The sequence below is a fragment of the Ambystoma mexicanum genome, chromosome 3q (genome assembly GCF_040938575.1).
Source record: "Ambystoma mexicanum isolate Mex_15411 chromosome 3q, UKY_AmexF1_1, whole genome shotgun sequence".
NCBI lineage: Eukaryota > Metazoa > Chordata > Amphibia > Caudata > Ambystomatidae > Ambystoma > Ambystoma mexicanum.
This window is the reverse complement of record NC_090926.1, coordinates 324452747-324473924: the sequence shown is the minus strand read 5'-3', so window position 1 is coordinate 324473924 and position 21178 is coordinate 324452747. Positions and strand designations below refer to the sequence as shown.

Genomic DNA, 21178 nt, shown 5'->3' with positions numbered 1-21178 from the left:
AGAACAGTGGCTGAGAAATGCCATGCAACTGTCCGACTGTGTGCTGGTAGGTGCGTGTGGCCAGGAAGTGGAGTACAGACACCACCTTCAGTAGGGGTGGGATGGCGGTTGGGCTATCTATCATGCTGACAAGGTCAGCCTGTGTCATGTCCACAATGGCGGCTATGGTGTCCCGGTCCAAACGGTAGAGGGTGTGGATCTGCTCATCAGTGAGGTTGAACGGATGTGCTCGGAGGCGTGGGATTGCGGGCTGCCTGCGTGGTGGTAGTGGCTGTGCTGGTGGGCCTTGCTGGCCCTGCCTTGCCCTCCTCCTCCTCCTGCGTCTCCTCCGTGCGGCCGGTTGTAGTTGGTGTTCGTCTTCCTCTTGGAGTTGGAGCACTTGCAGCGCTATCAGGTCCCCCAGGGCCAACATCGCGAGTCCTGCCGGTAGCATTTCGGTGTGGTTGTGGGAGGAGACTGGCTGTGCAATTCATGTGTTTTCAGGCTGTATGGCCTCCACCTGTGGTGATTCATTCCACCTGTGCAAACTGCTCTCCCCTTTGGCCGAGCACGTCACGCGCACAACGCTGCAATTCGGGGAATGGTATCTTGCTATTGCTATCATGTATTTGTACCCGATGGGCGTGTTGGATTGGTTGTTATGTTCATTCGGCTATGGTCCCATTGTTTCCCATTCCATCTGTGCAGTCGCGAACAGACTTGTGAAGGGTCAGTGGAACGTAGTACTCGAGTAACGGTGGGCCCTCATGCATCACTGTACCGAGTTGCAACGACGGGCGGGGCGTCCCATTCGTGGGTGAAGGCAGTTGCCATTTTCACACACAGCCGCACTCGATGGAATAATTAGTGATTTCAAACGGCCACAGATGCCTTTTCGACGTGATGTTGCAAATGAGGAATTCGAAGGGCGGCGCTTTCGGTTATCAGCTGGCGGCGAGGAGATGCCCACAGGTCTGACTGCAAATATAACGTTCTATTGTTCAATGTCCTTGAGACAGGGCCCATGGCGAGGGAGCAATGATTGATATGAATAGTTTGGGATGCGCATTAGCTACGTGGGCGATGAGGCCGGCCGTTCCAATATACATGTTACTTCACAACACTGGAAATACGGGCTGGGGCACTGTGGATTTTGCAGGCTGCATAACGCACAGACTCCATGGATGTTTCTAATGTCATGTGAGTAATTATTCAGGCGTTTTGATCCCGGGATGAGGGAATGATGAATGGATGCATGGGCAGGTGATTTGATACAGAGTTTGCCATGTACAGGGCTTCTTGGGATCTATCCGCCTCCCCTACGCTATGTGATGCAGGCCTGCCATAGTGGGACCATCGTCTATCTGGCCTTGTTGAGCCCTCCCTGTCTCGAGGCGCCCTCAGACACTTGTGTCCATGCACGTTGACATTCCCATCTGATGGATTCTGTTTTGACAGACGCATGCACAGGTACACTCGTTAGTGATGGTGTTTGCACCTCGATATAGATGGTTATGAGTCGCAAGTGGTTTTGGGGTGGTGATGATCCTTTTGAGTGGGCTAGCATGCATATGGCTGTGGATTTCGTGTGATCATTGAAGTGAGTTGTTCGAATGTAGTTCTGATGGCCATTCTGTTCTTTTTCTTTTCTTTTGGTTGACAGGTATCTCCTCCCCTTTTGCCACTGCCATCTGTATGCCACTCCTGCAGATGGATTTTACTCCCGACACCTGCTGCTTCGTGTTAATCGGTGGAGCAGCATTACGATCTTATGGGACGATCGCCAATGGCCCACATGCCCTTACGCAGTACTGGTGTCTCGGAGCAACATTTCGGCCTTTCAGCTGGACTAGTGCCTCCCCATTGGGACAGCCCTGCGGTTCTGTGCGCTTCCATGTTGCCTTTTCGTACGTGAATGTGGCTCTGTGTACCATGGGGGTACAGGGCGACACACAAGTAGTGGCTGGTCATTTCTTGCGGATGCAGCCCACAATGGTGATTAGTGTTTTGGAGTTCATGGCCTGATGGCTGTATGGGCTTGGTGTCTTTGATGTGCATAAATTGCTATTCTGATTTGGCCCGTGTAGCGTTTTTCTTTGCAAGTGATGTGGCATATGCCTATTTGGGGGGCGATGTATTGTGAGGAGATCTGCATTGGGTTCCAGCTTCGGGGTTTAGTTGCGTGGTACTGTACTGGGCGCGTTTGCCTACTAAGCCCGTGAGGTCAGGGATGGGGGCTGCCTATATGACAGTTTGAATGTTGTCATGCTCAGGGGCGGGGGATTGGGTTTTGTGTAACAGATGCCGGTCAGCCAGGTGGACTGGTGGAATGATGTGATTTTCGGAATGTTGCTGGGCACAGGTGCCTGTGTTTGCGTGCGTTTCTTGGTGGGGGACTGTGGTCATGTCCATTGGGATGGCTTCTGTATTCGTGCCATCTGTGACCTGCAGCTCCCATTGGCCCCTCTTGTGTTGCTTTTGTTCGTTGGCATGCATGGGTGCTTTGTACATTTCAATGGTTGCATTGTGACTTCATTGCACCTACAGGGAGTTGTACTTTGTGGGCAGGGAGCGGTGTACAGGCACTCAGTGGGGCCGTTTACGGTTGATTCGCGATGCCGTACTTCTCGCCATGGCGGAATGGTACATTCCGCCATGCCTGATGGCGTTAGGTACATGTCCGCTAGGGTCGGAATTGGCGTACCGTTGCACCATGGTGGTGTTTGCGGTTTGGCATGGCGCGCGCGCGCGTGCTTGGTGCAGTTAGCGTTGGCGTTCACTACGGTGTCGCTAATGGCTTCGTACTTTGCGGTGGCGGGTCATAGTCGCACCGAGCGCTATTCGATGGCGGTATTGCATTTCCGCCATCGTTTTTCGATTTCCGCCAGGGTCGTAATGAGGGCCACTGTCTGGCGTAGCAAAACAAGTGAACACTTTCATTTCAGAATGTGAGCGAACTTGGAGGTATGCACTCATGAGATTTAGTTTTGTGAAGTGCTTGTGAAGTCACAAAGTGCAATTCCTTCAGAATCAGGCAGAATGCAGAACAGTGTCAAGACCACACACACTTAAATGTAAGAAAGAAGATGGCATCATAGGTAGTACTGAGCTCCAAGCAACATTTACCTAGCAAACTACCTCTACAATAGATCACACAGCCGCCATCCACACCCACCATTCAGTAGTAGTAGTAGTAGTACAAGCTCAGTGAAGATGTGATTGTATTACTGTGTAGTCTCTGAAGATCAACACACAAACTGAGACCCTTTCAGTTTGGCTTGATAATGAAAGTATGGGGCTGGGCCACTGCATGGCTTCTGTGGTGAACCAGAAAAAGTAGTCGGACTAGGACTCTGCATGGTCAAAAGATTTTATTTAAATAAAAAATAAATCTGCCTTTCTAGCCCTATTGCTATAATGGCGTTTCCGTACCTAGCAAACAAAATGTCAAATGTCCAAATGAATATTGTCCTCTGTCCAAAACCTACTTGTTTTCTGGCCCTCAACTTAGAAAAAACATAACAAAAAATAGACCAGACAAATAGCCTCTCCACTTCGGCTTTGCTTGGCCAAACTACTTGTGTTTCCTCCCAAAGAAGGGGTTTTCAAATTGTCAAAGTTCAAAATATAGTTCTCCAGCCTTTTTGCAGGTTTTTCAGGTCAAGTCATAAGTCTTCACACACATCAAACACTTTTTTTTTCTTAAAGGGTTATGATTTATTTTATTCATTAGCTGGCAACCCGTGCAAAGAAGTATTAAAGCATTTGGTTTGTTTTGCACTATGTCAGAGAAATAGGCATAGCTTTTTTCTTTCAGGAAGGCGATAGGAATTGTGGGCTCTTTAAAGAATTTCTTTATTTAAAAAAGCGTTATTTTAATTAGTTTGCACCATGTACAATATTTGAGCATCATCAGTTTTTTCTCTGCACACCCTTCAGAGACAGTTAACCCAATCGCCATTCCATATCTCTGTCACCCTCCCACATAGCCTAATTATTTGGGACGATTTGATTAAACCCCTCCTCCTGTAATGGACAGGTTAGCCTTATTACAATTGGTGTCTTCTTAATTGTTGCGTTCAGGTACATTTGCATTCTGTAAATAGTTTTTAAAGTCGCCCCATATGTCCTTGGGCCTACAAGAAACGGGCATCGTGCCCACATACAGTTTCTCATTGTTATTGGCCCATGTAATGTCTCGCGGCCAGCTTTCCATTGTAGGGGGTCTCCTCGATTTCCAGTGTTGCAATATACATCTCTTTGCGAGCAAGCATCCCAAGTTAATAATCTGCCTCTTGACTTGAGGCTTATACTTAAGCAGGCCAAACAGACAACCCCCAGGGTCGGGCTACGCCCGTTCACATGTCATCGCTGATAGCTTCCCACATATGGTGACCCGGAAGTCTCATTGTTCTGGGCATTGCCAGTTCATATTCATATCATCTGCTTCCTCACTCTAGCACCTACGGCATCTCCCATTATCTGCATGAAACATCTTAAGTTTCACTGGGGTGTAGTGCACTCTATGCAGCATTTTGTACTGGATCAGCTTACATTTTTGCCTCCTGCGAAACTTGTTTCGTCAGGCTACACTTGTCTCCATACGTCCTTAGATATGTTCCTTCCCAGGTCCTCTCCCCATTCTTTTGGACCCCGGGTTATCGTGCTGCTCAAGTGTTCTTGAAGCGATGTATAAAGTGATCAACTACCCTGCGACACCCAAAGGATTTGGATATGTATGCGGCACAGTGGTCTTCAGGGGGTTCCCATGGGAAGGAGGGTCATTTTTCCTTAAGCAATGTACTGTAATGCGCCCCAGTGTCTTTGAATTGCCCTATCTTGAGCCGAGAGTATGTCCGGGAATCCCCACAGGGGCCTTTCTTTATAGTAGAGTACATCTCTCCCCGACCTGCTGAATATTTTCTGCCACGCAAGTAGTACTCAATCAGATCGAACTGACAGTCAGCCTTGAATGTCTCACTTCCAGTGTCCTTTGGTCTGCTTCGCCTGCCGCTACTGTTGCTAATCTCACATATTGGGGTGCATGCGCTGCGTCGAACCAGTGGGAGTCAAACTGCGCCTAGGCAGCTAGCCAGTACAGCTCCAAGTCTGAAGCAGCCATGCCCCTTTTTGTAAGGCCTAGCAAGCACCTTCCATTTTGTCTGTACTGTCCCTGTGTGCCAGAGGAATCGGGGCAGTTTTATGTGCAGTTCCCCAAACAACCACTTCAATCACAGATCGGGTTGTTAGTAAAGATATACAGCATCTTGGGTAGAACTATCATTTTAATTGGAGCGAGCCGCCCTGCCAGTGATAATGGGATATGTTTCCATTTTTGAAACCTATGTTCTAATTGGTCCACATAGACCACATATTTATATGTATAGAGGAACGCTTTCGATCAAGGTATCTGATCCCATCCAGGGACCACTTTAAACTATAGTTGTTTAAGTTTAGCTGTACCTACTGTGAGGGGGTAAAGCTCGGATTTAGTGTAAATTACTGTGACTCCTGAATGCTTCCCAAACCAAGTTACATCCTGCATTATCTGGTCAACGTTGCCCGCCGGATTCTTGACAAATATTAAAATGTCGTTATGCCCCTGCCAGCATGCTGGGCCCGGAGCAAGTCCGCTAGCGGCTCGATCGCAATTACAAAGAGAAGAGGCGAAAATGGACATTTCTTTCAAGTGCGCCTACCCAAGGTTAATGGATTGTATACTTGCCCATCTTCAGCATGACGGTGGGCTCCTATATATTAATCGCACACATTTCACAAAGCTAGGACTGAACACACTGCCCCAGCAGGTCAAATTAAAATTGCCACGACACCTTGTCGAAAGCTTTTTGAGCATCCAGAGAGATCGCCACCAGCATGATCTCAGACATTATATTGAATAACCCTGCTTGGTCCTGTTGTATTATACTACTAATTAACGGTAGAAGTCTGTTCCCTAGTATTTTTGTATATATCTCAGTCTGTATCCATAAGTGATAAGAGTATATAAGAGCCCCATTCAGAGGCCAGTTTGTCAGACATTAGGATAACTTTTATTGTTGCTTCTCTCAAGGTCATTCAGAGAATCCTGGTATTAACCGATTCATCCCATACTTGCAACATATACAGGGCTAGTATTGTTGCTCGGGACACCAGCCTTCTGGCGTCTTGCTAGTGATCTGCTCGCTCTCCATGCTACTGCCTTCTCCCCATCAGAGGCTCGCCTCTGCGTAGGAGTCTTTCTCCTCCGTTCAAGTATTTTCAGTTTTTTTTATATAAGTTACTAATAACGAAAGGAGTGTGTTGTTCCTCTTTGTTGGTTGCAGGGGGAATCCAGCATTACCTGAAGCCAAAGAGATTGAAATAATGGCACAGCTATTTGAATCCCAAACAGAAGTAACATCAGTCCTTTTGATTCCCATATGCAGACAATGTGTTCTTTATGGGGAGTTCCTCATAGGAATGGGAGTCCTTGTCCCCTAGAGGGGAGCTGCTCTTTAAAAACCTTCAAAGGTGGTGGCTCTAATCTGGGGAGAAGGGAAAATAGTCCAGATTCATCACATACCTCTCCTGTTAAGCAAGTGGCTCCCCCTTCAATGGGAAGAGGGAAACTGTGTTATTTAACTTTGTGATGTTTCACCCAAAATAAAAGGATTGAAGATATAAAAACCATCCCCTAACCCGGGCATTGGATTCTTTCCTTCGACTCATCCAGGTTAGCGGTAAATTGTCTGTCACAAGCCGGAATCGTCTTCCTGTTAGATAGTAATGCAGGCTTGTTATTCTCCATTTGATGGCTAGGGTTTTTCCAATTCAACTATTGCATAGGTTCTTTAGAGAACCGCTTCCGGCTTATATACTAAATCGGGTGTTCCTTGCCATAATTTTCTTGTGACAACAAGACTCCCAACCCAACCTTCGAGGCATCGGTCTGAAGGATGAATTCACTGCATTTTCAAGACAAGCTCTTGACACAGTATTTGTATTAGACCCCCAAAGCTTTGTTGATCTTCTTTTTCCCACACAAGCTTTTATGGGTGAGAGTTATTTCGTTTGTCTGTAGGATTGGTGGAATAGTTGGGTATAAATGGTGGTAATAGCCTGTCAATCCGAGGACAGCTTGAAGGTCTCGTTTTGTCTTGGGTACAGGTGTTTGTTGTGGCGCCTTAACATTTTCAGTAAGGTTTAATCTGTCTGTTTACCACAAAAAAAAAACACATCCTTTACAGCCGGCTGGGCCAGATGACATTTCTTCGGGTTGGCTATCGACCTGCTCTCCTGAGGGCTCTTGCAAAATTATATAGATGGTGCATGTTTTTGGGCCAGGTCTTGCTCTGGATGATATCATCCACGTTTGCTCCATTTTTAAGATCGTGTCCATTAACCTCTGCAATGCAGCAAGAGCTCTGTGTAAACCAAATTTAAAGTACTTCTGTTTGAACAGTCCTTGTGGAGTGAAGGAGGTCCTTTCCCTATCGGTGGGGTTTAGAGGTGCCTGCCAGGACCCTCTGGTTGGGTCAAGAGTGGAGATATACTTGAATGACCCTAGCTTCTCAATAAGTTCATCGATTCGTGGCATGGAGTAGTTATCAAATGTAGAGGTGCAGTTCAGTTTCCTGAAATCTATACAGCTTCTCCAAGTCTTGTCAATTTTGGCCACTAAAACAATGGGGGAATACCATGGGCTCTCTGAGGGATCAACGATGATAGTCTTGAGCATTTAGTTGAGCTCAATTTCAATGATTTTTCTCCTTGCCTGCGAGATCTGGTAAGGTTTTAGTTTATCGTCTGCCTGGCTGGTGTTCATATATAATGAACAAAACTGACTCGCTCTACCTGGCTGTTCTGAGAAGACCTCAGGAACTTGTCTAACAAATCCTGAAGGTTATCTTGTTGGGAGAGTGGTATGTGGTAAGGGATTGAATGGTTTTCTAGATCTTGGTCTGTAGGGAGGGTGGCCATGCTCATTGTAGTTTCCTCTACTGGGTCGAATTTCCACTCTTTAACACGTTTACATGGTATATCTGGGTCTTCTGCCTTCTATCTGGTTAGGCCACTACATAATTATGGGGACCATTTCTTTCCAGAATGTTATACCATTTAGAAATCATCTTATTCTCTCAGGTGGGAAGGAGAACTAAGACGGATTCACTTATGGAGAAAGATCTGTCTACCGCATGTTAATCATGCATAGCCTTCTGATGTTCTTGGACTCTGCCTAAATGGTTTTCACAATTTCTCTAACAGCAGCCATATGACTTTGAGTTTTTGGGCTGTTTTGGAGACGGGTAGGGTAGCCTGTTTCTTCCCATGTCTCTTTCAGCGTGTCGAGTTCATCTCAAGATTCCCTTCCATTCAATAATTCGGTGAGTATTCTAGAGATTTCTAAGAGGTGTTTTTCTAACTGCGAAGAGAGCCCAGGGAATTATTACGTCCCAATTACGGCCATCAGTCTCTTAATTTGTGGCCGATTCTTGTTTAAGGTTTCATTGAAACTTTCCATAAGTCCATCGATCTGAGGGTGCTGTAACGATGTATGTAAAGTTTTGCTGTGTAATATTTCTTGACGTCCTGCAAAATCTAGGGCATAAAGATGGTGCCTTGGTCTGTAAGGATTTCCCCAAGGAAATCAATTGTGAGAAAGGAAGGAAAGTAGATGTTTTAATACTTGTTGACTGGTGTTGTTCCTAATATGTCCATTGCTATGGGCGAAAAGGGTACCTCAATGATTGGTGGAGGTTGTAATGGGGCCTGGGGTACCGGAGTAGATGTGTTTTCTTTTAAGAAGAATAAGGGCTGGCTTGACTTCCGCCATGTTCTTCCAACATTACACTTCCAAAGGCCTCTATAAGAGCTGGGTCAATCGTTTGGGCAAAGGCAAGGTTGTGTAGTTGTGCGATGTTCTCAGTTTCTCCTGGGTCTAGTTATCAGATTTGTCACACTTCGATTGGCTCAAATATTTCGTCCTTGATGAGCATCTTCAGGAGTACAGAGAATTCTTGGCAGTACTTCAGTGGCACAGGTCCTAAGGTGTTTTTTGAGCTGGGATGCATTGTGACTTAGCACTATTTTATGTACGATTCGTGGCTCAAAATTGGCATTCATCACAAGCCGCTGGCTAGTCGCTTTTGGCTATTGGCATGTCGAAAATGTTGTGCTATGTACCCATGGAGAATTGTGGTGGCAAGTGACTTTTTTATTCCTGGCGAATAGATTACAACGTGCCTGGCTTCTCCTGTGAAATAGACATATTTTGGATTATTTTTTAAGCAGATGTTCATAAGAAAGTGAGTCGACCAGTAAGACCTGTTCTGGTGAAATTGCATCTAGTCTGATTTTAAGTGAACACTGGTTCTTCCAGCCAAATACGGATGGTCATTTTTTCATATGTAGTCCTTCCCTCTTGGTTGGTCTGCCTTGAATGTCACGGTGAAGCACTTGGCCCCAATAAGTGTATTTTATGACTTTCATGTGCATCTCTGGGGAAATGTTGGGATGTAGCAGTGCTTTGGTGCCACTGGAGAAAAGATAATGGCAGGATGCAAAATGTTCACCGGCCGCTAGTGTCAATTTACTCTTGGCGGGTAACAATGTATATATGAGGTGGTGAGTGACTTTTTATTGTTGTCTTGTAGCTTGCCACTTTAAATGTTTACCCCTGCTGATGGTATAGTGTTAATGATCGTGTTCTCCGATCCAGAGTCAGCTAATAATTGCATCTTTCTTATTGAGCAGAAGACACGGCCGAACACGGCATTATATGTATTGTCACTAATAAGAAGAATAAGGGAAATGTGCACTGGCATAGAAGTAAACTATCAGCTGAGAAGAATATATCAAACACATGCCCGAATAGGGTCATGTGGAAACTATCGCGCTCTGAATCAATAGAGATTTGAATACCCTGGAAACTATACTAAATAGCCTTGAGAAAGACCACCGGGTCAAAAAATGTGTTGGCTTTTATGTTGCACATAACTTCAATAGCACTACTAAACGTAAATGGACAAAATGTGTTTTTGAGAACTATAATGAAAGGTCAATCCTGAGAGTAAAGGGGACATGAGCGCATATGAGGCATACACTCGTACCCTTTAGTGATAGTTTTATCTCTTTGCCATACAATGTCCTATGCAGTATGGTGTACTCCACTTTGTGGAACCTCAGCGGGGACGTTCTGTTCAGCACGAACTGCTCAATTGATTCAGTGCAGTCGTCGTGGGAGTTCGACTCCACCGTTGCTTATGGCTTTAGCATCGGGACGTAATGGATTTGCAAAATTACCCACTTTTATAAAACACTGAGCATTCAGCCGACCTCACTGGACACGTGCTGTGATTTGCATTAAGATTGCTGCAGCCACATCAAAAACATGCCAGTTTGAGCTCGATTTGTTATCTTTATCAGTAGCGGTAGAATACTGTTTATTTTGTCAATTTGAGTATGATTTCAGATTACACACACTCCATCTTTAATATCCTTCTTTACTGCCTTTCTCATTCACCGGTTGCAATGCTCCATATTTTTCGAAACTATGATGGCTATTTGTAATGAGATTCTCGTGCATCCCTAAAGTCACTTGTACTTTGGGATGATGAGAATGTAATATCAAATGGTCCCTAACGAGTTTGTCTTTCCTGTCTGTATGTAGATGGTGGGTGTTGGTATGGGGAGCAGTTTCTACCTGTATGGGAGGATTCATTTAGGTGCCCTGGGGAAATATGTCCTGTCAGTATGCACAAGTGTCATGATGGTAACACTTCTTTTCTGTTTACAGAGGAATCCCGCAGATGCACCATCATATTCTCTCTTCATTCACACTGAAAAAGCTGGTACCCTAGGGAATGTCCTCTCTGAAAACATACCGTACATCTGGGCGCATTACAGACGATTCATTGTTGCACCTGGGAGCATTTCCTCTCATGCACCCCCCTAGCCCCCTACAATACAATATCATACCGTGGTGATGCATGCAGACTAATCCTGTCTTGGAGCCTCTCCCCTTTCTCTTTTTTTGTGTGTCGAGGATTTGTGCACTTATCAAAAGCGCTACCTTAATGCATACGATGTATGCAGCAGGTTCCGTTGCACATTTTCTGCCAGTCTGTATACAGAGGGTTCATGCCACTAATTCGTGTCTTATCTTGTTTGTGTACTTCAGTATTTATGCTGATTACAGTAAGTATTTCATGTCTATATACCCATAATTCACACTGATATCTAAGATAATCTCTGCTGAGTTGTGTGTTTGGGGAGAATAGGCTTACATACAGTGTTAATAACTGTTTCTCTGTGGTGTTGCAGAAGCGGAAGGAGGAGAGTGGAAGGTTAAAGGAGGAAGGAAACACAGAGTTTAAAAACGCAGGTTTGTATTTTTTCTTTAGTATTCCTCTGTATGGCCTGTACACCTGCACTATCTTCCCTGGGTCTGGCCAAACTCTGCTATATGTAGCACATCTCATTCTTTGAATGCTTGCTTGTTATATCGATCAGGTAATGTAAACCCCGACAATTTTCCCCCAAACTGAGATGAGTAAAACTTTTCACTCCTCACAGATAAATGTTAGGAAATTAATTAAAATTGTATTAATTGGTATCTGCATCTGATATCAGGAAATTATGTGCACGGCCTATGGAGGGTTCAGGAGAACTTGTTTAGTTGCACACTATTGTCTTCATGGTTTCGGCTATAGCAACAGACGTGCCTGAGGTCCATGGCTTGTGATCCACTCATGTGGACAGTGGGGGAAAAAAGTACAGGCTTTAAAAAAAAATGTTTTAACCCGGCCAATCCAACATCCCAGCGCTAGTTTGAAACAATTTGCAAAGCCACCTAAGTCTGTGTTCCCCATATGGCCAACATGACACTACTTGATGTTCGGGGGCACTATAAGGAAGGGGAATAGCACCTCATTATAGAAGAAATTCATCCCATCACATAATGTAAAGGTGACTCCCCTGCCTAAACCTAAATCTATGATGTTGTTTGCTTATATAAGACTTCATGGAAATGGATGAAAAGATCGAATCTAAAATGCCGAATGCACGTTTAGTGTGCATTCTGTGTAGATTAGATCGAAGCCCATATTACCAAACAGGGGAGCAGGGGTGTCCCCCTCTCTCCCAGTTTGGTATTATGGGCTGTGGGGGTGTCTCCCGCATACATTGTCAGTGCGGGGGCAAACAGGCAAAATCCCAAAAGATCGAATTTCAAAATGCGGGCAAGTGGGCTCTGTAAATTTGTAATTCGAGAATGAGAAGTTGTCCTTCCAAAACGTCCTATCTTGGCCATTACACTAACAAATAAAACAACAAAAGGTGCAAGGAAATGTCTTTGTCTTGATGTTAGCAGAAAGTGTTCAAAAATCAAAAATATCAGAATAACTCCAATGAAAATGTTCTCCAAGGAAAAGTTCCTTGGATCCAGAGGGTGTTTCCCTTCCCCTTCATTCTTTAAAGGGGATAGCAAAAAGTGTCTCTTGAAATTACAGTTCCTTTTGGGCCTTCTCTGAGCCCACAACGTTCTGGTTTAAGCAATAAAAGTTCTGTAGCAGTCTTTCTGTAGACTTCTTGTCAAATAACTGATCTTGCTGCACTTGTCGGAACGCTCGGTGGACTCCAGCTGCTTTGGGCAGACACACTTTGCTGTTCGAGCGTTTCTGATCGTGATTGCGGATATGCAGTACTGCTTATTCACCCACTTTCCTCCAGCTCCGCGATATCACACCGACTTCCCCTCTTGTTCCGGACTGAAGATCGCAGCCTCTGCGAGTGGTCTGACCTCCAGGAGCACCTTAGCGGCTCCCTGTGTCTCTGTGACCCTCTTTGCTTGCCCGCGTCTCCTCCTCAGTTCCAGCGGCCTACTCTGTGCCTGCCAGCCTTCTTGTTCGCGTGTTTCAGCCGGGAATGGGGCGTTCACTTCTGCATTGCAACTCCTCACAGTGCAGTAACCATTTTTAAATGTCCTGCATACTGGAAGTTTGGAACAACAACTAGTCTGTGTTGTAGTTTGGGCTCCTGTCACTTGCATACACTCCTTCGTCCTCCTCCTCCTCGTCTCAGTACCTAAGTGATTATGGGAGTTGGAGTCCAGAGTAATTATTGGACTTAACTCCTGCATGAAGGAATTCTACATAATGGCATATTGGAAACAAAAAGTGTGTGCATGTGTTAACTCTTAAGTGGTTTTTCTTGGGGATTTTACATAAGAGTATACCTGAAACAAAGGGTGCCGGTTGTGGGTAATTGGGTCAAAGTTGGGTTTCTGACCTTCTCTATGCGGGGGGCGGTTAGGACGTTAACTGACAACAGACCGTTAAGGTCTTGGGTATTGTATTAGTCTTCGAAATGGGGGAATACTGTGTCTTCTCCAGCAAAGTCCCCATATCTTCGTGGTAATTGTCTCCTGCCATGTGGTCCTCCCTCATATAACCGCGCCCAGGATCAGGATCAGGTAGCGGAAGCCTTCCCCTGGCCACATGGGAGAAGGTCATCGCCGGGGAAACATTGATGACTCCACTGGATTCATCACAGTACCCAACACTCTACATCCTCCATCTAAAGCTTCAAGACATGAACTGTCTCAGCAACAGAGTACATGCTGAACCAGTAAGCTTGTATTACACAGGGAACATGTATGAAACATACTTCAAAATGTAACGGACAAATAGCCAAAATTCAAACCAACGTGCTTATTAGAAACAGTCAGATAAGCAACTGCCTCAAACTCTGACCGCCGGTCTGTTTCTGGGATTTAACTATTCTAGCTGAACACAAAGTCAATATCATTAGGAAACTTAATGTTTCAGCTGAACATTGTGTTCCATGCCCAGCCGCTTAGATCAGGGAGGATATAACCAGTCTTGCAGTACCACATACTGAGTTCTGGAACATTTAACTAGCATATGCTAGCATTCATACGTTCCTTAAAACTGTCAAAATAACGCCTCTCCTAAAAAAGGAGGTTGCTGACCTGGAGCTACTAAGAAAATTGCAGGCCAATATCTAACAGCCTTCCGTTGCTCAGTACTGGAAAGGATAAGTGCCACACAGCCTATCCATCACAGTAAAGAGAATCTTCTACTTCATTTTGTCCAGATGGATAAGTCCCCTTTTCATGAAAGAAGAAATTCTGAAAGCACTTGCCAGCAAAATACCAACAGCCCTTGTGCCCTTGAGCCTATTAGATGCCTGTGATATAGTCAATTGTCAAATACAGATGAGAATAGGCTGGATTGGATCACCAACTAGCTAGACAATCGCACAATGTGGGTCAAGCAAGGGATTTCAATTTAGCCAACTTTGCTTTAACATGCACTGTCCCCCAATATTCTATCTACACCCCATGGCTATTTAATGTTTATTTAAACATTTCTTCCAGCTATACGCTGATGATTCACAGGTACTACTGCACGTGGAACCTGATAACCTTCATTTCACTGAGTTCCCTCTGAAAATCCACCATTGGACTATAGAGGATACTCTCTAATGCCTCTAAGATTGACTCTTTTGTGGGATCCCTTCCACCACAAAGTTATCTTTCAAATGAACCACCCCTTATGGGTATAGCACCTACCCCAACAGACCAGTTCCTCATTGCAACCACAGATAAACTGACAATTCAGACTTTCAGCTCTACATCCTTAGAATAATGGTTCCCTAATTGGAAATGCAGAAACAATCAAGGTTACTTGAGCACGCAACCTCTCACGCCTGGACTATTGTAACAGCCTCTGCCTAGGGAATAGTAAGATCAATTGCACCTCATCCAAAACAAATGAGCAAGGGTTGTTATGGGATTCAAACCCTGGGACTATATCTCACAAGGTCTGAAATCTCTTAATTGGCTCAGCTTTACGAAAAGAATCGCGCAATCAACATCTACTCACTTGTTCACCCAGGCGTTCAATCATCCACACAGCATACATGGAGGTGATACGAGCCTGGAGAAGTAATCGGTGTAGTTCCTTCACAGTAGAAGAAATGTAGTCCATGAAACACCTGTGTATAGGCGCGTTACAAATACCATATCATATCATATATCATAGTCAAATTTCTTCAATCTTGCAATGAGACGTGCTGTGGCGTGCTTGACAGCTTTCAAGGGGGCCAGAGTAGTGGTTGGAACACGTCAGGAGGGTGTTGCCACCATCAGAGTGGGAGTGCGCCAGGTCCTGGACGACGAATCTGAAGTCTGAGGCAGGGATGAAGGGTTTGATTTGCTGCAGGAGTGGGAGCTGTACCGTGCTAAGTGTGTCTTTTTGCTGATTGGTGCTTTGAAGGACTGGTCGCAATTGATGTCAAAGATTTGGTACTTTGCACTAGGCGCGAGTTAGGGGGAGAAGTCATCAAGATCCATCTTTGTCATCCAGTTTTTAATTTGGGTGCATTTGGTGGCAACCCTGGGGAGGATCAATGCCATTTTGCTAGGGAAGATAGTCACTGTAGTACAGGACACCAAGGCTTGAATAGTGGAGTGTCAGTTTTTCAATTGATGTAGTCGAGAAAGGTGACTTTAGGGAGGCGCTGTTGGGCGGCATCAAGATGGCCGCAGCCTGAAAGAGCTCTGGCTCTTAAATCCTAGTTTGATAGGATGGAGGCTGCACCTCCTGCCCCATCTGTGCAGCCCAGACACTCACAGCTGAACGTTGCAGCATTACCCCAGACCCTCCTTGCTCTCAAGACTAGCACGGACTCCCTGGGCACAAAGATAGACGCCTTAACAAATAAAGTTGCTGATATAGCTATGATTCAAATCGACAAGCTGTCCGGGCGGATGTCGCAAGCCGAGGCCAGGATAGGCGAGGGAGAGGACAAAGTGTCGACCTTACAGCGAGAAGTTGCCCTTTTACAGCAAACGGTTAAGAACATATCTGCAAAAAATGATGATTTATAGAGTCGCTCTCACCGGAATAATCTGCAGATTCTTGGTGTGCCAGAGTCTACTATGGAGCAGTTTGTTGACACTTTTGAAGAAGGTGCTGGTGACCCTCTGGTTTCTAAGATGCTCCTTGTAAGGGCGCACCGCTCCCTGGCTGCTAGACCACCTGCAGGGGGGCCAGGAGCGCCCAATAATTGCCCGGATCTTTAACTACCGCAACGGGGATGTCCTACTGAAAGCTGCCAGGGAGATGGAAGAATTGTTATGACAATCCGCTACGATACGCCGGTTTCCTGATTTCAACCCTCTGTGCAGGAGCAAAGGAGGTCCTTTCAAACAGCCAAGAACATTCTCTGCCGTAAAAGCATTCGTTATGCAAGGATTTTTCCAGCTAAGCTTTGTGTAATTCATATCGGGACGACATTCTTCTTCACAGCTCCCGACGCAGCAGAAATGTTTGCACAAGGAGCTGCCTGATCAGCGACGTTCCCCAGACTGCGATACGTGAATGTATGCTCTCTCCCCATTATGGTTGACGCCGGGGATCTTCCCATGCCATCTTTTAGTTTGGTCTTGGCCTGAGAGGACCCACATTGTTAAGGAAGGAGGCAGAGCCACTGGAGCCTGTCCGCCACCAGCGGCTCCTTGTTTCTACAGTCACTGCATGCTTTGTTTTATTTTCTGGTTGTTATTGGGTATCTAGTTGTATATTAGGATCCAAGGGATGGGTGTATCTGCCGGTATGTTTAGGTTGTGGGCGTGGGTGGGGGTGGGAAACAGTTGGCTCGACTGTCCCTACTATGGGTACTACTGGGGGTATTTCCCCTGCAGTCACTCTAATCCGATCCTGGGTAGCAGGGCCACTTGTTCATGGCAGTGATCATGATGGGAACAAAGGATGATATCTCAATGCTCACTTGGAATATCTGGGGGTTCACTAACAAGAAGAAAAGGCTCATAGCCAACTATGCACGGAATCCTAATATTCTGTGTCTCCAAGAGACTCGCCTACCACACGACTCACCTACCACGCAATGCTAATCCACTGACAATGCCGTCTTGGGGAGGGTCCACAGATATGGTTCTTCCTTCACCACACACGCTAGAGGGGTAACTACTTGCATGCACCGCACATTGGCCTTTAAGTTACATGAACAACTGGGGGACGCTGAGGGTTGGTTCCTTTTTCTGGCAGGAGGAACTAGGGGACTGAGACTCCTCATTATAAATGTGCATGCTCCCAGCATCGACGACCCTGAATTATTCTGGCAATGCGCCTCCCACCTTCACAGATACCCCCCCCCCCCACTACCAAATAATATGGGCAGGTGATTTTAATGTTGCTCTTTCTCTGGGCATGGACAGGTCCTCAATGACTCAAGTCTCTTCCCAAGGCGGCTCAGACCTGGCTGGACATAGCTGAATACCATTCACTCCACAACGCTTGGCGGTTTATGCGTCCAAATGTCAGAGAATGTACTTTTCATTCCAGAGTCTGCAGTAGTTAATCTAGAATCGATTATGTTTTGCTATCGTCAGAATTTCTCCACATTCTCCTGTGTGGCTCTCCCTGACGGCCCCCTATTACCCCTCCCCCACACAGCTTCGCTGGAGGTTTCTGGCCCGCGCGGTTCAAGGTGTTGCGTTTTGGACTGGCATTGCCCAGGATATTGACACTCTTTTTTCCGGGTTAATGTAGGATCCGAGGATCTGTCCCCGATAACGGGATAATATGGGAAACCTTTAAGGGATACATCAGGGGGGGGGGGGGTCCTTAAAGCTTCCAGCTCCTCCATGTCCTCCCTTGAGAGTGAAATGAAGGACCTTGAACGACAACAGGGGACAGCCGACTCACCGTTGCAGCATGAACTTGGGGGGGGGGGGGCCAAGGGGGAGCAATGCTCCACATATTAATGGAGAGAGAGGAGAGGTTTCTTGGGGATCCGATCGCAGCTGCAGCTTATGGGGAGGAGGACCACCCCAGCCACACACTGGCTTGGGCCATTAGACGGAGCAGCATTTGGAAGACATCGCCGAGATTGACACCCCATCGGGTGGCACAACCCGGATTCTAGGGCGTTTAATGAAGCCTTTTGGGATTATTACGACTCGCTGTATACTTCAAGGTCCACAGTCGGCCCGATGCAATTGAGCAATATCTCAACCAGGTTGCCCATGGTTGGGTGGGAGTCTGAATGTACCCCCCCTCTGAATAAGAAATTGTAGCCGCAATCCGCTCTCTTCCTGGTGGGAAGGCCCCCAAGTTGGACAGTATCACTGCATAATTTTATAAGGAACACTGTGATTTAGTGGTCCTGCATTTGAGAAGCATGTTTGAATCCTCATTCTCTTCAGGGGTCCTGCCCGGATCTATTAGGACTGTGTTAATCACGGTCCTGTTGTAACCCGGAAAAGACCCCGGCAAGTGATCAACTCGGATAACAGGATTTTCGCGAAAATTCTAGCAGACCGCCTATTGCCCCATATGTCGGCTCTCGTCCTCCCTGACCAGGCCGGTTTCATACCAGGTAGGTCCACGCAAAATAACCTAAGACGTCTATTTATGCTGCGGCATAATGTCAATCCTGGGTCCCTCTGGCTGTTGCCGCCTTGGATGCCAAAAAGGCTTTCGATTTGAGGTTCTTAGGATATCTGAGCTCGGTCTAGTTTAGCTGCAATGGCCCAGGCTGCCCTATACAGCCCCCAGTGCAGCAATATATACCAACCAGCTGCAATCCGCGTACATCTTTCCCACTCGGGGGACCAGCCAAGTGTGCCCTCTTTCCCCTATCCTGTTCGCTCTAGCTATGGTTGCATTCTTAGGGAGTACCACGTACACCGTGGAATTAAATTGTACACACATCTCCATCGTGTCCCTGTACACGAACGACATGTTACTTTACCTCAAACACCCACCTGACAATCTACAACCATTAGTACAAGCAATCACACATTTTGGTGATCTGTCACGCCTCAGAATAAATTGGTCGAAATCCGAGGTAATGCCTCTGACGCTGTGTGTGCTCCAGAGTGACATCCCCGGGGACTTCAGATGGTGCCTGCAGGGGATTCGTTACCTGGGTCACCAGTTGCTCTCTACACTGAGAATTATTTGAAAACTCTGGTATCTCTAGAGGGTATTACCCAAATTGGTCGTTTACAATTGTTCGAATGAACAATTGACCGAATTTAAAGGGTCATAATTGACCTTTTCACAATTGACCGAATATATGTATATATATTATATGGGTTTTGGGGGGTTTGGCGTTGGGTGGGGAGATGTGGGGGGTTTCCCCCCACATATATGGTACAATTGACCTTCACAATTCGGTCAATTGTGAAAAGGTCAATTGTCATTTGAGCAGTTGTAAAACGATCAATTCGTATACAACCTCTCTAGAGGGCAGGGTCAAAGGGTGGATACTACTCCCGCTGTTCCAGGCGGCCAGGATCTTGTTGGCTAAATTGGTCCTCCTACCAAAATTATTGTACCTATTTAATAACGCCCCAGCCTGGCCCCCAGCAGAATTCTGGTCCAGACTCTGGACACTGTAGATCCGTTTGCGTGGGCAGGCAGACAGGCCAGGGTTGCTTACGATACTCTGTGCCTTCCGTACGCTGATGGTGCGATGGGATACCCCGAATTGTACTGCTACTTTTTGGCAGCCCAGATGCAATACTCTGCATGGTGGTGGCCCCCTCCCCCAATCTGCCCCACAATGCAATAGAGAGAGCATTAATGTCATCTTATGATCTGAGGGGGCTGGTGTGGGTGGGCGCGGTGGGCCCCCACCCCACCTCCCGCTCTCAAATATAGCCAGTTGAAAATACTTGCAGAGCTTGGCAGTGTTTGGGTAAACTGAAGGATTTAGCAGTGTCTCCGCCGCTATCCCAGTATATTCTGTACGAGGGGTACCCGTTACACAGGAGTGGATCTTTCACCAGCACTTGGAGCGACTGGGGGTTTATACACTAGGAGACCTGCTCAATTCGTCACCTGGGATACCCTAAAAGGGAGGGGTGCCTGGAATGCAATCACAATGTTGCTGTACTATTGGCTCCGCACTGACCTTCACTCTAAATGGCTCACTTTCTCCCATGCCCCACTCCCCCTCCTTGCTTCTTCAACATGTAGCCTCTCCTGGGCACACCTCGAAACCTGTCTCCTCTATATATAAAAACATCAACTCTCCAAACCCCCCTCCCCACCCACCAATATCCTCAAGTGTAGATCCCAATGGGAGACAGCCCTAGCTAGGGGCTTCACTGATTCCCAGTGGAAACTGATTTGTATGCAGACAAAAGACCTGTCCCTCAATAACCGGTAACGACTGACCCACTCCAAATTCCTCCATCAGGTACACTAGTCCCCAGGCAGGCGGCACTGCTTTTATCCAGATCGTCCCTCGTCTTGTTGTAGGTGTTCAATGGAAGAGGTTGATTTCCCCGTGGTCTGAGCGTGCCCTGTTATACGGCGGTTTTGGAAAGCGGTGAGGAATGCGGTTGATGAAATGCTACTAACCCTGCGGGAACTCCCGCCAGAGTTATGGTTGTTAGCCCTGATTGAGGATGGCCCCCGGACTGCGAGGCGGTTTCTCGGCATGGCCTCGGTGGTGGCCAGATCTCTGGTTGCCAGGTCCTGGGGTAAACGGAGTGCCCCTGGCATCCAGGCCTGGCTAAAGAAAATGAATATGTGCGATTTGAGAGAGACTGCATACGCTGCCTCTGTCCCACCGAGTGGCAGACCGCTGGTTATTGGGCCCCCCTCAGAATGTTGTAGTTCATGATCCCATGTGAGTGGACCCTGTATGAACAATCTGTATAAGCCTGACTAGGTTGATATGCAAATCTTCTACCACCATTTTGAATGCTACTGTGCCAATTGCTACTCCATGTGTGTCCACCACCACTGAAAATGAGCCCCCAATGCAAAATCTGTGTTATGCAAATCTTCTACCCCCATTCTGAATGCAACTGTACCAAACGTGCTTCGACATGCGCCCACCACCTCACCCTCTCTCCCCTTTGTCCCCCCCCCTTAGCTGTTACACAACCCCATCTCAAATGCGCCATGATCAACGCCAGGTCCGTCAATGCCCACGCTCTGGACATCCATGACCTCATAATCGCCCATGATCTTGATCTGCTCATGATCTCAGAAACCTGGCTACATTAGGCCTCCGGTCCTGCACTCTCCCTTGCACTGCCTTCTGGCTACTCCATCACGAGACAAGATCGCCTTTCTAAAGGTGGAGGTGTAGCAATCATTGCCAGAGACTCCCTCTCCATTAGAAAGATAGAGAAATCCCTGCACAACAACAG

The 21178-nt window shown here is 46.6% G+C and overlaps 1 protein-coding gene across 1 annotated transcript in view; it reads left to right on the top strand.

Moving 5' to 3' along the window:
• The window catches only part of TTC1 (tetratricopeptide repeat domain 1), a 104082-nt gene that overhangs the window by 28408 nt on the left and 54496 nt on the right, over positions 1-21178 (top strand). The window contains exon 2 of the mRNA XM_069653904.1: positions 11281-11341. Coding sequence (XP_069510005.1) covers positions 11281-11341 — 61 coding nt within the window. The remainder of the gene's footprint in view (positions 1-11280; positions 11342-21178) is intronic.